The sequence below is a fragment of the Silene latifolia genome, chromosome 2, assembly GCF_048544455.1.
Source record: "Silene latifolia isolate original U9 population chromosome 2, ASM4854445v1, whole genome shotgun sequence".
Lineage (NCBI taxonomy): Eukaryota > Viridiplantae > Streptophyta > Magnoliopsida > Caryophyllales > Caryophyllaceae > Silene > Silene latifolia.
Window position 1 is genome coordinate 13,741,143 of NC_133527.1, and position 14,440 is coordinate 13,755,582.

A 14,440-nucleotide genomic window follows, 5' to 3' on the forward strand; every position below is an offset into this window, starting at 1 on the left:
TGGGGAAGTGAGTAGACCAGTAGCTACTCGCCAGCCTCCTCTGTCACGTCCTCCACCGTGACTGGGAAGTCCGGGTCCTCCTCCTGCTCTCTCCTCCTCCTCTGCTCAGCCTGAGCTCTCGCTACCGCCGCTGCTAGGTCCTCCTCCTCCTCCTCACTAGCCGTCTCAGGGTACCCCTCAGTTGGGTACCGGTAGAAGGACGGGTGTGGCCAACCCTCTGGAATGGGACGGTGTCGCCTCATGTGGTACTCGTACAGAGGGTACAAGGTAAGAGCTATGTCCCTCTGCATAGGAGCCTGTCTCTCTGCAATCTCAAGCAACAAACCGTCACGGCGCCCTTGGTCCATGACCGCGGACGCCTCAAAGGGTGGAGGAGGTACGAAAGTATCCGGAAAAACCGGTTGTGGCTGGTCGGGCGCAGGAGTAGGAGTAGGGATCGGGGTAGGAATGGTCGTGGAAGTCTGGCCACCCGTAGTAGGTGTGGATCCCTCTCCAGTCTCAGGTCTACGCCGCTTCCTAGAAGCGGCTAAAGTAGGAGGTGGTCGGAGTGTGAGGTGGTACTCGGGTAACGGTGGTGGTAAGATGCCCTGAGCAACAGTGGGCAAAGGGACGAGACGAGGAAGGGTGGTGCAAGGAAGGTCCTTGGACAAGGAACCACCAATCTTCCAAGTCCGGTAGTCTGAAGCCAGCCAAGTCATGGACAACATAGAAGCTAGGTCCAGGAATCTATCTCCAAGTATGTACGGTAGGTCACGAGGTAAGGCAGGGAGGAGAGAATGGGCAAGAAAGGTGGCCATGCCACCGCAGACAATGGTGCCCGTGGCCTTCTCCCCCTGAGACTGAAAGTACTGGGCGGTCAAGTAAGCAATGTTGAGGGCAAAGGGGCCCTCGCTGTCAATGTTCAGATACCCGCCCAGAATAGAAAGCTCGGTGTTAATAATGTTGTTTGGCTCTTTTCGGCCAAAAATAGTAGTTCCCATCATACGTAGGAAGTAACGGGCAGGGGGGAGGTGGACCTGAGCGAGCTTTCGCTCCCCGAAGGTGGTCTGTGCCAAAGTCCACCAAAGCTGACGGATGACCTTCCTAGGGGCAACAGTGGCGCCCGTAAAGGAAAGGCCAAGTCTAGTACCAAACTCCTCCAAAGTCAAAGAAAAAGTCCGGTTGAACAACCGGAAAGACAACAGAAGCACAAGTAGGGGCAGCGTCGTGTGCCCCGGAGGAGAAGGTAAAGGAGCTGAAAAACTCAAGGGACAGCTCCCTGAAGGTGTAGGCACTCATGATCACAAGTCCAGCCATCCCCGTACCCCTCAAAAGCTCACACACCGGCTCATAAAAACCAAGCCTCTCAAGTGACGTACGTGACGTACGGCACAAGAAACGGGTAGGGAGAAAGTCACAGTCAACTAAACGGTAAAATCTAGTGCGATGAATACCGTTAACAAAAATTACCTGGGGGTACTCGGGGTGCGAGTCGAGGGTGGAGCCCCATTCCTCATAAGGCTCTAGTACCTCGCACCGGCGGAGGACGGTCTTCTACTTCAGGTTCTAGAGGCCGGGGTCGTGCTCGTGCTACACCTGCTGCAGACCTTTCTGCTGGCCTCACCTGGGATCATGGAAACTTATGACGTGGAGAAAGAGGCCTTTTCTATAGGCAACAGATGGTGTGTTCTTTGTGAACATGAAATTGCATTTTTACTGGGTTTAAGAGATGGGGGAGGAGACATGGTAGAAACTGCTGATATGAAAGCGAAGGTCAATCAGTCAGAGTTTCCCGATTTCTACACTAATCTTGTCAAATTGGCGGAAAAGGATTCAGAAAACCAAAAGGAATGGCTCAAGAAAAGTTTCATTGAGGATATTCTCAAAAATGTAAAAGCTACTGAGGGAACCACCGAATCAATAAAGAAATTGATCTATTTCTACTTACTAAATTTCTTCATTTATCCCACCACCTCTCTATATGCTAGACACAAGTTTTTTCGGTATGATGTGAATGTTATCGAATTGACCAACTGGGATAGCGTCATCCACAATCTTCTGATTCGTGATGTTACTGGCTTTAAAATGGACAATATTTCAGCTGTGAACTTCTTTCCTCCTCTGATTGAGGTAATTGCTATTGATTACTTTTTTTTTGGTTTAATTTGATTGGTTGACAACTTGACATGATAACACATTTATAGGTTATGATGAGGAGATTGATGAGAATTTCTTTACTGTGCAGGCATAGGTCATCTATAGAACCAATTCTCTTGAAAAAACTATTCAGGATCATCAAGATCAGGCCCCATTTGACGTATGCCTCAGCAATTCAACAGCTCGCTCCTTTTCACACCGTGTTGCGAAGAGCCTGTGCACTCACTGCCAAGATATAAAAGAAATGCTGAACAAAAAATTCAGTACCAAGAGTGCAAAGAAGAGGGTAGATCGTACTTTTCATTTTAAGTACGATTCCTTTGCTCTGGAAATTGAACACAAAATTGGTTTACAAATGCTGAAGTTTTGCTTGGCTCATGCCAAGCAAACTGTAGAAGACGAAGACGAAGAAGAGTGTGCAGTTGACTCAACTGATGAGGAAATTTTAGATCAAATGAAAGATTTTGTTTTTCAAGAGCCTGTGCCGCAGAGTTGGGCTTGGGCTTTACTGAAGTCCCTGGCTATGGCCGCCTCCCTAGAAGAAGACCTGTCTAAAAATTTGGAAGAGCAATATTTCGTTGCTTGCAAACGTAAACAAGATGTAGGGTCTAGTCCTGAACAGCCTAAGGGAGTGCCAAATCAGAAAAACCAGTTGGCTTTACCTCACCACTTTCTGCATTTAACCTTCTCTTCTTTTGGGCACTCGACTGGTTTTTCTGATTTGGCACTCCCTTAGGCTGTTCAGGACTAGACCCTACATCTTGTTTACGTTTGCAAGCAACGAAATATTGCTCTTCCAAATTTTTAGACAGGTCTTCTTCTGGGGAGGCGGCCATAGCCAAGGACTTTAGTAAAGCCCAAGCCCAACTCTGCGGCACAGGCTCTTGAAAAACAAAATCTTTCATTTGATCTAAAATTTCCTCATCAGTTGAGTCAATTGCACACTCTTCTTCGTCTTCGTCTTCTACAGTTTGCTTGGCATGAGCCAAGCAAAACTTCAGCATTTGTAAACCAATTTTGTGTTCAATTTCCAGAGCAAGGGAATCGTACTTAAAATGAAAAGTACGATCTACCCTCTTCTTTGCACTCTTGGTACTGAATTTTTTGTTCAGCATTTCTTCTATATCTTGGCAGTGAGTGCACAGGCTCTTCGCAACACGGTGTGAAAAGGAGCGAGCTGTTGAATTGCTGAGGCATACGTCAAATGGGGCCTGATCTTGATGATCCTCAATAGTTTTTTCAAGAGAATTGGTTCTATAGATGACCCATGCCTGCACAGTAAAGAAATTCTCATCAATCTCCTCATCATAACCTATAAATGTGTTATCATGTCAAGTTGTCAACCAATCAAATTAAACAAAAAAAAAAGTAATCAATAGCAATTACCTCAATTAGAGGAGGAAAGAAGTTCACAGCTGAAATATTGTCCATTTTAAAGCCAGTAACATCACGAATCAGAAGATTGTGGATGACGCTAGCCCAGTTGGTCAATTCGATAACATTCACATCATACCGAAAAAACTTGTGTCTAGCATATAGAGAGGTGGTGGGATAAATGAAGAAATTTAGTAAGTAGAAATAGATCAATTTCTTTATTGATTCAGTGGTTCCCTCAGTAGCTTTTACATTTTTGAGAATATCCTCAATGAAACTTTTCTTGAGCCATTCCTTTTGGTTTTCTGAATCCTTTTCCGCCAATTTGACAAGATTAGTGTAGAAATCGGGAAACTCTGACTGATTGACCTTCGCTTTCATATCAGCAGTTTCTACCATATCTTCTCCCCCATCTCTTAAACCCAGTAAAAATGCAATTTCATGTTCACAAAGAACACACCATCTGTTGCCTATAGAAAAGGCCTCTTTCTCCACGTCATAAGTTTCCATGATCTCAGGTGAGGCCAGCAGAAAGGTCTGCAGCAGGTGTAGCACGAGCACGACCCCGGCCTCTAGAACCTGAAGTAGAAGACCGTCCTCCGCCGGTGCGAGGTACTAGAGCCTTATGAAGAATGGGGCTCCACCCTCGACTCGCACCCCGAGTACCCCCAGGTAGTTTTTGTTAACGGTATTCATCGCACTAGATTTTACCGTTTAGTTGACTGTGACTTTCTCCCTACCCGTTTCTTGTGCCGTACGTCACGTACGTCACTTGAGAGGCTTGGTTTTTATGAGCCGGTGTGTGAGCTTTTGAGGGGTACGGGGATGGCTGGACTTGTGACCATGAGTGCCTACACCTTCAGGGAGCTGTCCCTTGAGTTTTTCAGCTCCTTTACCTTCTCCTCCGGGGCACACGACGCTGCCCCTACTTGTGCTTCTGTGTCTTTCCGGTTGTTCAACCAGAATTTTTCTTTGACTTTGGAGGAGTTTGGTACTAGACTTGGCCTTTCCTTTACGGGCGCCACTGTTGCCCCTAGGAAGGTCATCCGTCAGCTTTGGTGGACTTTGGCACAGACCACCTTCGGGGAGCGAAAGCTCGCTCAGGTCCACCTCCCCCCTGCCCGTTACTTCCTACGTATGATGGGAAGTACTATTTTTGGCCGAAAAGAGCAAAACAACATTACTAACACCGAGCTTTCTATTCTGGGCGGGTATCTGAACATTGACAGCGAGGGCCCCTTTGCCCTCAACATTGCTTACTTGACCGCCCAGTACTTTCAGTCTCAGGGGGAGAAGGCCACGAGCACCATTGTCTGCGGTGGCATGGCCACCTTTCTTTCCCATTCTCTCCTCCCTGCCTTACCTCGTGACCTACCGTACATACTTGGAGATAGATTCCTGGACCTAGCTTCTATGTTGTCCATGACTTGGCCGACTTCAGACTACCGGACTTGGAAGATTGGTGGTTCCTTGTCCAAGGACCTTCCTTGCATCACCCTTCCTCGTCTCGTCCCTTTGCCCACTGTTGCTCAGGGCATCTTACCACCACCGTTACCCGAGTACCACCTCACACTCCGACCACCTCCTACTTTAGCCGCTTCTAGGAAGCGGCGTAGACCTGAGACCGGAGAGGGATCCACACCTACTACGAGTGGCCAGACTTCCACGGCCATTCCTACCCCGATCCCTACTTCTACTTCTGCGCCCGACCAGCCACAACCGGTTTTTACGGATACTTTCGTACCTCCTCCACCCTTTGAGGCGTCCGCGGTCATGGACCAAGGGCGCCGTGACGGTTTGTTACTTGAGATTGCAGAGAGACAGGCTCGTATGCAGAGGGACATAGCTCTTACCTTGTACCCTCTGTACGAGTACCACATGAGGCGACACCGTCCCATTCCAGAGGGTTGGCCACACCCGTGCTTCTACCGGTACCCAACTGAGGGGTACCCTGAGACGGCTAGTGAGGAGGAGGAGGAGGACCCAGCAGCGGCGGTAGCGAGAGCTCAGGCTGAGCAGAGGAGGAGGTGAGAGCAGGAGGAGGACCCGGACTTCACAGTGACGGTGGAGGACGTGACAGAGGAGGCTGGCGAGTAGCTACTGGTCTACTCACTTCCCCAGTTTTCAGGCTGGTTTGGGGAAGTTCGTATTTTGTATGTATATTCTCGCTCTTTTATTTTCTTTTGTCTCCTTTTTATTTTATTGGTTGTATATTCCCGTTCCCCTTTATATATCTGCTGGTGTATGCTGGAGGACAACGAAGGCGTTGTCCGTTTTGGTTTGAGGATGGTAATGCATCCTTTGAGTCTGCATTTGCATTTGTTTTGCATTCACGTTTCTATTTTTCAGCTTGCATTGTTTCATTTATCATTTATTTCATAAAAATCATAAAATCCAAAAAAATTAGAAAATTTCAAAAATCAATAAAATATTCATGTTTATTTTTGCATATAGGTTGAGTCGGAACGGTTGATTTCCGTGATGATATTGCACTTTAACTTGTCATTTTACTCGAGCCTTGCACTTTCATCGACGGTTTTTAGCTGAGTCTTACGCATAATCTACGAGTTTTTGTTCAAATATAGCTGACTGTTTAGACTTGACCTGATAAATTGGCAACCTACTTACAATTTCTGAGTTTTAGAGCCTTATAACTGGTGACATTCATGACCGGTTTACATGTGAATTGAGAGTAGTACTCCTTGCATAGCATGTTCATCATTTTTGCACTTTTATGACATTCGATTTCTTGTCAAATGCATACATTCGGGTTTGTGGTCGGTGTCACATGCAGGGAGGTGCTTGCAAATATCCCTTTTCTTACATTTTTCACCCACTTAGCTCCACTTAAGCCAAATTTAGCCTTTTTGACCCATTAGCTACATCCAAAACTGAGCCTGCCAAGTCAACCTAGTTTAGTATGTCTTTTGCGGTATGTTTTTCCGTTTGCGGTTTTGCCCGTGTTATTTTGATATGAGTCGGTAGAAATGAAGGAAGGGAGTTTGAAGAGAAAAATGAAAAAAAAAAAAAAGAAATTGAAAAAAAAGGAGAAAAACGTGAAAAGAAAAAAAAAAAAGGAAAATGAATGAAAAAGAAGGTGATTCATGTAAGTCAGTCAAGAAAAAGAAAGAAAAAAGTTGAAAAAAAAAATATTTGATTTGTATTGGTTGATTCATTAAGACGGTATTAAAAAAAGGAATTTTGTGACTGTCTCACTCCTCCGTTCTTATTCATACATCTTTTGAGGAGATAGTGTTTTTGGGTTGGTGAGCTGTGTGCCAAATAAAGGGCACTTGTACTTATTTTTCAGTCAGTTGAGATTCGGACGGTCTTATATGGTCATGTTTAGGAACTAGCTTGACGCTTTTACCTCCACATCTCCATAACTTGTTTTGTCTTTTCTCACCTGAACCTCACTATTCCTATACTATTTGTAAGCCCTCAGCTGTGACGGAAATTGTTGGTTGGAATGTGTGCATTAGTACTTGAGCCGTCTTTCATTTTTATTACATGCATGCTATGTAGGTCGCAGTTTAGGTGAGCGACTGTTTCTCTTTCTCTCTTTTACATATAATTCACCCTTTGCTTCATGAGAGAAGAATGACCATGTGAAAGTCCGATTTTGTTGGTCTTGCAAGGTCGATAGGTCAGCTTTATTTCTGAACATTTTATAACTCGTTTGCGTATTGACTGCTGTAGCTTTAACCGTTGATTTTTGTTGCATTAAATTGGTTCAAGTAGACAAGTTATAGCTAGCTCTGAGTTATCATTTCCGTTCCATTAGTTTGTGTTTAGTTTACTCGAGGACGAGTAAAGGTTCGGTTTGGGGAGATTTGATACGTGCATTTTATATAGTCTTTTTAGCCTATTTTTGCACTTATTTCCATGTACTTTTGTATTGTTTTATATTGCATTATGCCCCGAAATGGCTACTTTGGTTCGTCTTGTCTGTTTTGTAGGAATGAACCTGAAAGTAGTGGAATCGTACCCTTTTCGTCCTGTTTTGCATGCATTTTGAGGAGACGTAAATTTCAGAGCGAGAGCACCGCATTGGGATGCGTGAAGGAAAGGTCTACGAAGCAGTCGGCAACGAGTTTGGAGCTGTTTTGGAGGAAGAACACTCGATCGAAGGCTTTTCTTGGTCGATCGAGTGGTTTCACGTGCTGAGGAGGTCGATCGAGTACTTTATTGTGCTCGATCGAAATGCTGGAATTCAGGTTTACTCGATCGAGTAACATTTCTGCTCGATCGAGTGGTTTTCTTGCTGAAGTCCTCGATCGAGCTGTCTCAAACTGCTCGATCGAGAGGATTGAGTTTTCACGGGCCTTAATTAGTCCGTGATTGCTTATTTTCGCTAATGGACTTGGTTATTTTCTATTTAAGCATGAACTAATTTGGTCATTAGCACATCTTATCTATCTTTTGACTGCTTAGTACTCTAAGTACGCTGCTTTCCTTTCTCTTAATCTTTCTCTTAAAACCTTTCACTGTAACTTTACTTTGGGATTATTCTCGCTCGGATCTTGTGTTCTTTACGCCGGAATTCTTGCTATTGTAATTCCTTTCTCCTCTTTTAATCTTAATCTTTCTTTTGTTTGCTTCAATTCTCTTGTTTAATTCTCTTAATTTCTGCCCTAGTTTCATTTATGCGATTTTATTATTAGTTATTTCATTATATTCGATATTGACAACATCAATAGCATGAGTAGCTAATTTCATTCATGTTGGGACTAGAGGATCTATGGTAGAAATGTGACGATGTAGCGAATAGGCTAGATGACTTATTTGTGAGACTTTGTCCCCATGACAATTTAATTGTATCATCGACTTAGTTGAGTGCACGCTTCTAAGTTATCCTTTAATCTGGTTAAATTTACTCCTGGATCGGAAGATTGGACTAAATAGACGTGCTATGAACAGTAGACTACCCTGACGAGGACGAAAGTTAAGTTAGTGGAAATCTAGGATAGAAAGTGGACCGGAAGGACCTTTCAACATCCGTCTCACAATGAGTTATCTAGGCTGTTTGCAGTTGAGTCATTAGGCTACCGTAGTGAACCGAAATCCCGACATGTTCCCTCTTTATTGATCATCTTATTCTTGTTTTTTGCCTTTTTACTGCTCTTATTTATTTCTCTTTCCTTTAAGCCTTTTAGTTTAGAAAACCAATTACAACCCCCCATTTTGTGACCGAATAGACGGACCTTTTACAGATATCTTGCCTCCTTGTGGAGATCGACCCGACTTTCCCTAGCTATATAGTTAGTGCCAGTTGGTTATTTTTGGTAGGTACACGACTAGCCTGCCAAATTTTGGCGCCGTTGCCGGGGAGGTGGCGTAATTTTGTTGCTTTATTTAAGTTTGTCTCTCGTCTCAAGGAATTTATTCCTTGAGACTGATCTCATTATTTGTAAAGTTCTTGATTAGTTTTGCAGGATCTCATTATTTACCCGACTCATTTTATTCCTCCGCCATTTGTTGTCCCTACGATCATGGACCAAGAGGCACGTGATACTATGTTATTAGATGTTTGCACTCGTGAGGATAGGATGGAGAGTGACCAAGCTTTATGTGGTATTCTTTGTTTATGACTCCTATGTACGAGATGAGAGGTTGCCACCTTCCGGTTGGCCTCATCCATCTTATTTTAGGTTTTCAGAGGGTGGATATGCTACTGCTGCCGCGGTGAGCTGCCTACTATTACTACTGCTGTTGCGGCTGCTACACGGGTGGTTATAGTTAAGTGGTAAATATTCCCGTATGTCACGCAGGTCTGTTCCGTGGCGACGACGCTAAAATTTTATGAGGATGTCGTAACCTATGAAAAATAACCAACTATACTCCAACTAATAAAGTTAGGGAAGTCGTAATCGTATCTACATGGAGACAGATTAAACTATTTGCTAAAGTAGAATGTCAAGTAACACAGGGGTTTGTTTTGGTTATTTTAAAACTAATCAAAGATTATAGTAAGGAGTTAGAAAAAGAGTAAGAGTGAAATAAGGTGTAAACTATGAAGAGGAAGAACTAAGATTATCGATTCACCATGGACTATCGCGGGTCTAGGCTAGGTCAATTAGTCGGTCTTAATTACTAGTCTAAGGGGTATTGACAAGGTCCTTTCGGATCGCTAATCGCCCTAAAATGCTCTAAGGTGCTCTCACAACTTATTAGGGCACTCTAATGATTGTGACAGGTCTAACCTTTACCAGGTTTTCGATCTTAGGTCGGGATTTACCTAATTAACTAAGTTAGTCATGCGCATTAACCCTTACCAGCTCTTACTCTTCTAGGCTCTTCTAAGCTTGCCTTCAATCTGCTTTATTGAACGGATTTGGCTTCTAAATGCATAAATGAGTCCCAAATCTACAAGAGCCATAAAACACGTCCAAAGCAGCAAATACAGAAGGAAATAGAATGGAATAGTCAAATAAGCATATAAAAATGCGTGTCAAACATGTGAATAAATGCATCTAAAAGGCACACATCAATAACTCAACAATAACTATGTTATCACAACCCGTCAGTCTTGTATAAGATAATTTATGATATAAAGTGAAAGCTATGTTACTTTGACTCGAGACAAGTCTCGGATACTGCACAATGTCAGAGCGTCGAACGCAATTACTTTCTGCGAATTTTCTTTTTTATCTAAGATGAAGTGTGGAAGCGTTTTGTGATGTTGGATACACTACACAAAATCAAAGTGAATGGTTCCAAAGTAACCTTCTTATAAACGGTGATGGTTTTATGTTAAAGTAGTTCAAGAATAAGTATAGCAATCCGTGAAGCTGTTTTACTATAATGTTTCAGAAAATGAATCCACGAACTAAAAACTCAGACATTTAGTTACTACTCCCCTTGTCCTGGTAATTTGTTTAATAATTTTAGGGTTTTTTTTGTCAAACACAACCTTTAAAAAAATTTTTTTTTTTCAAACACCATCTTTAAAAAAGAAAATTGTCAAACACAATCTTTAATAATTTTTTTTTGTCAAACACGACATTTTGGCCAAAGTTTGAGCACTTGTATTGGGGTGACTTTCAGTCGATGTTTGAGATAACAAACAAGGTCGGTTTGAGGTGTTCTTGAACTCGTTGGAAAGGTGGGAGTATATAGGCTTTCTAGCGGTTGTCAACACGATGGTCAAAGGTGGCCTTATGTGGGGTAGATTGGTGTGTAAAGTAAAGCTGATCACATAGGGTTGATGTAAGTCAAAGTAGGATTATCCCGTGGGTCAATTCACTCCCCTTGAACTACCACTTGCAACCAACGACCACCACAAACAACACAACTACGACATGCCCTGCACTCCCCTCAACCTACATACCAAGTTTCAGACCAAACAAAACATCATAACCCCATTAAAAGATCCTCGAAAACCCCTGTAACAACCCGCTGTAAACCCCAACATCTAACTCTTTCTCTGACCAGCCTTACTTTACGCACCAATCGACCCCACATAAGGCCACCTTTGGCCATCGTGTTGACAGCTCTTGGAAAGCCTGTACTCCCACCTTTCTAACGAGCCAAAAACACCTCAAACAGATCTTGTTTACTATCTCAAATATATACTGAAAGTCCTTCCATTGCAAGCGGTCGAGAACTTGTCAGAATCCGGCCAAAAAGTCGTGTTTGACAAAAAAAACATTATTAAAGGTTGTGTTTGACAAACTTTTTTTTTAAAGGTTGTGTTTGGAAAAAAAAAAAGTTTTTTAAAGGTTGTGTTTGACAAAAAAAATTGCGGTGTCATTTGTTTTAATAATTCTATTTTGCGGTTTCTCAGTCAATTATTTATCTTTCTATTTTAAAAATGAGTTTGATAGACAATTTGATCAACTTGTCATCTAATAATTGAATCTCTCCTTTCTTTAAACTTTGTACCAAATCAAAGGTAAATAAATGACCGGTACAGAGGGTGTATAACTATATCATTATAATGATTTAAATGATTTCAATTTAAACCATCTTAGCTTAAGACGTTTTACGTCACTCTTTTTAGTTTTCGGAATAAATTAAAGTAGGGATTGTAAGGTAACATTACCCATCAACACAAGAATCTAAAGAGATAATCCCGTACACAAAATGCCAAACAAACATTCATGTGAACCCTTTTTTGGTGATTAAATTAATTGCCAACACAAACCAACGAACTTAATTATAGAAAACGGCATCAACCGCTAACTTCCCATTACTCGTTTAAGTTTACGATCATCTTTTCCTCGTCAAACATTTTAATATCAAGTGTTCAAATTTTCAAAACTCGTAATTAATACGTACAACTACCTGTTACTGCCCACCTCTCCCATCTCCCACGACTTTGTTTGAGTATATATCTTCTTCATTTCCTATTTCCTTCTTTCTCGCAACTCACAATTTGATACTCATTCGATATGTCTTCAACTACTATATACACTCTTTTCGTAATCTTGATTACGCTTTTTACGTCCGCCTCTTCCGCCACCAATCCATTTAATGATTTCCTTGCTCCCTTTGTTTCTCCTGTTTTAGGTACTTCTTCTCTTCTATATTATATTTTTCTTTTTCTTTTTTGGTTTCATTAATTCTTTATTATTTGGATATTTTATTAGCGTTTGGGTTAGTCCAAGGCGCCAAGCCATGTGCAAAGGCGTGGCTTTGTTGTTTAATACCAATATAAATCATGCTTCAAATATTTTAGTAGTTAGGGAAGTCAACATGAATGCAAAAGCTTTCAATTTTTTATTTAGAACATTGTAAAAAGGTAAGTTATTTAACTAAATGACCTTCCCTTTTTTTTATCTTCATATTTGCTTTTGCGCAGTCTCGAAGACAGAAGTGTACTTGATGTTTCACAATAGTGATCATTAAAAGCCGCCATAGGCGGATAGACGAGTATTTTTGGGTTAATATCGACTAGGCCGTTGTCTGTAGTGTATTTATATTGTGTTTTGTGTTGAAATGATGTGAAGGTGAACTATGCAAGAACGTAGGATGTGGGAAGGGTAAATGCAAGATGTCCGAAAAGAATGGTTTGGAGTATGAATGTGATTGTGATCCTGGTTGGATGCAAACAATTTTTCCAAATATTTCTGCTCCGAAATTTCTCCCTTGCGTCATCCCCAATTGTGAGCACGCTCTCTTTCTCTTCCGCTTTGTGTTAGTTATATTACGTTTTCATTGCATTTATATTGAGGCGGAGACGTCGACCTTAGCTTAACTTTTCCTATTCAGTAGAAACGTTAAGAAATTGTCGTTTTAAACTTTGTTTTCGACTACTGATATGTTAGATATTTTTTCGGCTATTCAATGGTCGTATACCTGTTAGGCTGTGACTCGAGAATATTTTGTTTCATGTGTATCTATGCAATACCCCTTCCAAAGAATATAAAATGTACACTCTAGGATCGTTCCAATTATTTATTTACCTTTGGTTAAAATACCCCTCGCAAAGAATATAAAAGGTAAACAAATGAATAAAACTGGGAGAGAATATAAAATGTACACTCTAGGAATTACGCTTTACTAGCAGTGGAATTTGATTAAACATTTTAATTTTATGCTGCAATATTTGAAGGTACCCTCAATCGTTCCTGCTCAGAAGTGGAAGCTGCAGCACCAGCCGTAGCTGAAACAAGAAACCCTTTTTCAAATGCATCAATCCTTGAACGTAAGAGAATTACTCCACTTGTTACTTCAAAATGTTTCATTGCGACCTCTTGTATTGGTTAATGAGGTATAATTATAGACAATCATAGCTGATGCTATTTTTGTACTCCGTATTCTGACAGCTTGTGGTTGGGCGAACTGTGGAGGAGGTGTATGCAATAAGAAATCAGGTCTAACTTTTGCTTGCAAATGCAATGAAGGATACAGCAATCTCCTCAATCGTACTGACTTCCCCTGTTTCAAAGAATGTAAGTATACAACAAATATACTCAATTATAAATGTGATCGCGAGCCTTCTATAAAACAGTTTTATGCATACAACCATTTTGTAGGTTCTTTTGAAGGCAACTGTTCGAATCTGGGACTCACTTTGCCCAACGCACCAACACTTTCAGCACCTCCGTCACCAAGTCTGGCTGATAGCAGCAGCAGCAACAACAATCACGGTACTCTCCTAATTTCCAATAATTTTTCGCGACATATAATCTCACATTAGTCACATACCACATTTCATAAATAAGTTAATGAGTTAATGTACGCATCTGAATGATCATTTTGTTACATTTAGCATCGGCTTTTATATCTAACTTGTTTTGGGTTTTTGACTTTCAGCAAAATCACAACATGAAGCCTTGTTCAACGGTATCATCGTACTTGTCATTGCAATTGCACCATTATTGGTGTATGCATAAGGAATTAAGGACTCCCAGTTGAGGCAGCATAGATTATTATGTGGGTCATTCTGATCGTATACGTAGAAATTTGTGGTACTGACTGACTAGCTAGTATGGACTATGGAGTATATTTTATTTTGGGTTTGTGGGCTGTTTAATTGGTTTTCTTATCGTCTGAAATCTTGTAATGGTCATTAGGCCCATTACGACTTACGAGTATACGGAGTATATTTATCTGATATGACGATAAATTTGTGCCGGTGTCTGATAAAATCGGCGAAACAGGTTGGATGACTCTATTGTCCCGGTATATATGGTCGGATTAGTACGCGAGTTAATAGGTTGGATATGATCTTAAATTCAAACTGACATATTCGGACTCACATTGTACTAGTACAAAACGAATACTTGAAAATAACTGGATAGCTGAACCGCCAACAATGCCCGTACCCAAACTTGCCAAACCCTAAGTAGATTTTACGACCACCCAATTCGAGTAACCGGTTTGTTATTTATATATGGTGGGCCCACTTAGTAGTGGGCCAGAGTGGGTTGGGTTGGGCCACTTTTGTTTTTTAATTTTTAACTGTTGGGAATTTGGGATTGGG

General features: G+C 41.6%; 1 protein-coding gene across 1 annotated transcript; it reads left to right on the plus strand.

The window, feature by feature from the left end:
• Nucleotides 1-11,520: 11,520 nt before the first annotated feature.
• Nucleotides 11,521-14,073, plus strand: LOC141642310 (uncharacterized). The gene is made up of 6 exons (XM_074451084.1): nt 11,521-12,021; nt 12,462-12,617; nt 13,067-13,159; nt 13,281-13,406; nt 13,491-13,604; nt 13,771-14,073. Exons 1-6 carry the CDS (start codon nt 11,904-11,906, stop codon nt 13,848-13,850), a joined length of 687 nt encoding a protein of 228 aa, XP_074307185.1. The 5' UTR covers nt 11,521-11,903; the 3' UTR covers nt 13,851-14,073.
• Nucleotides 14,074-14,440: the final 367 nt, after the last annotated feature.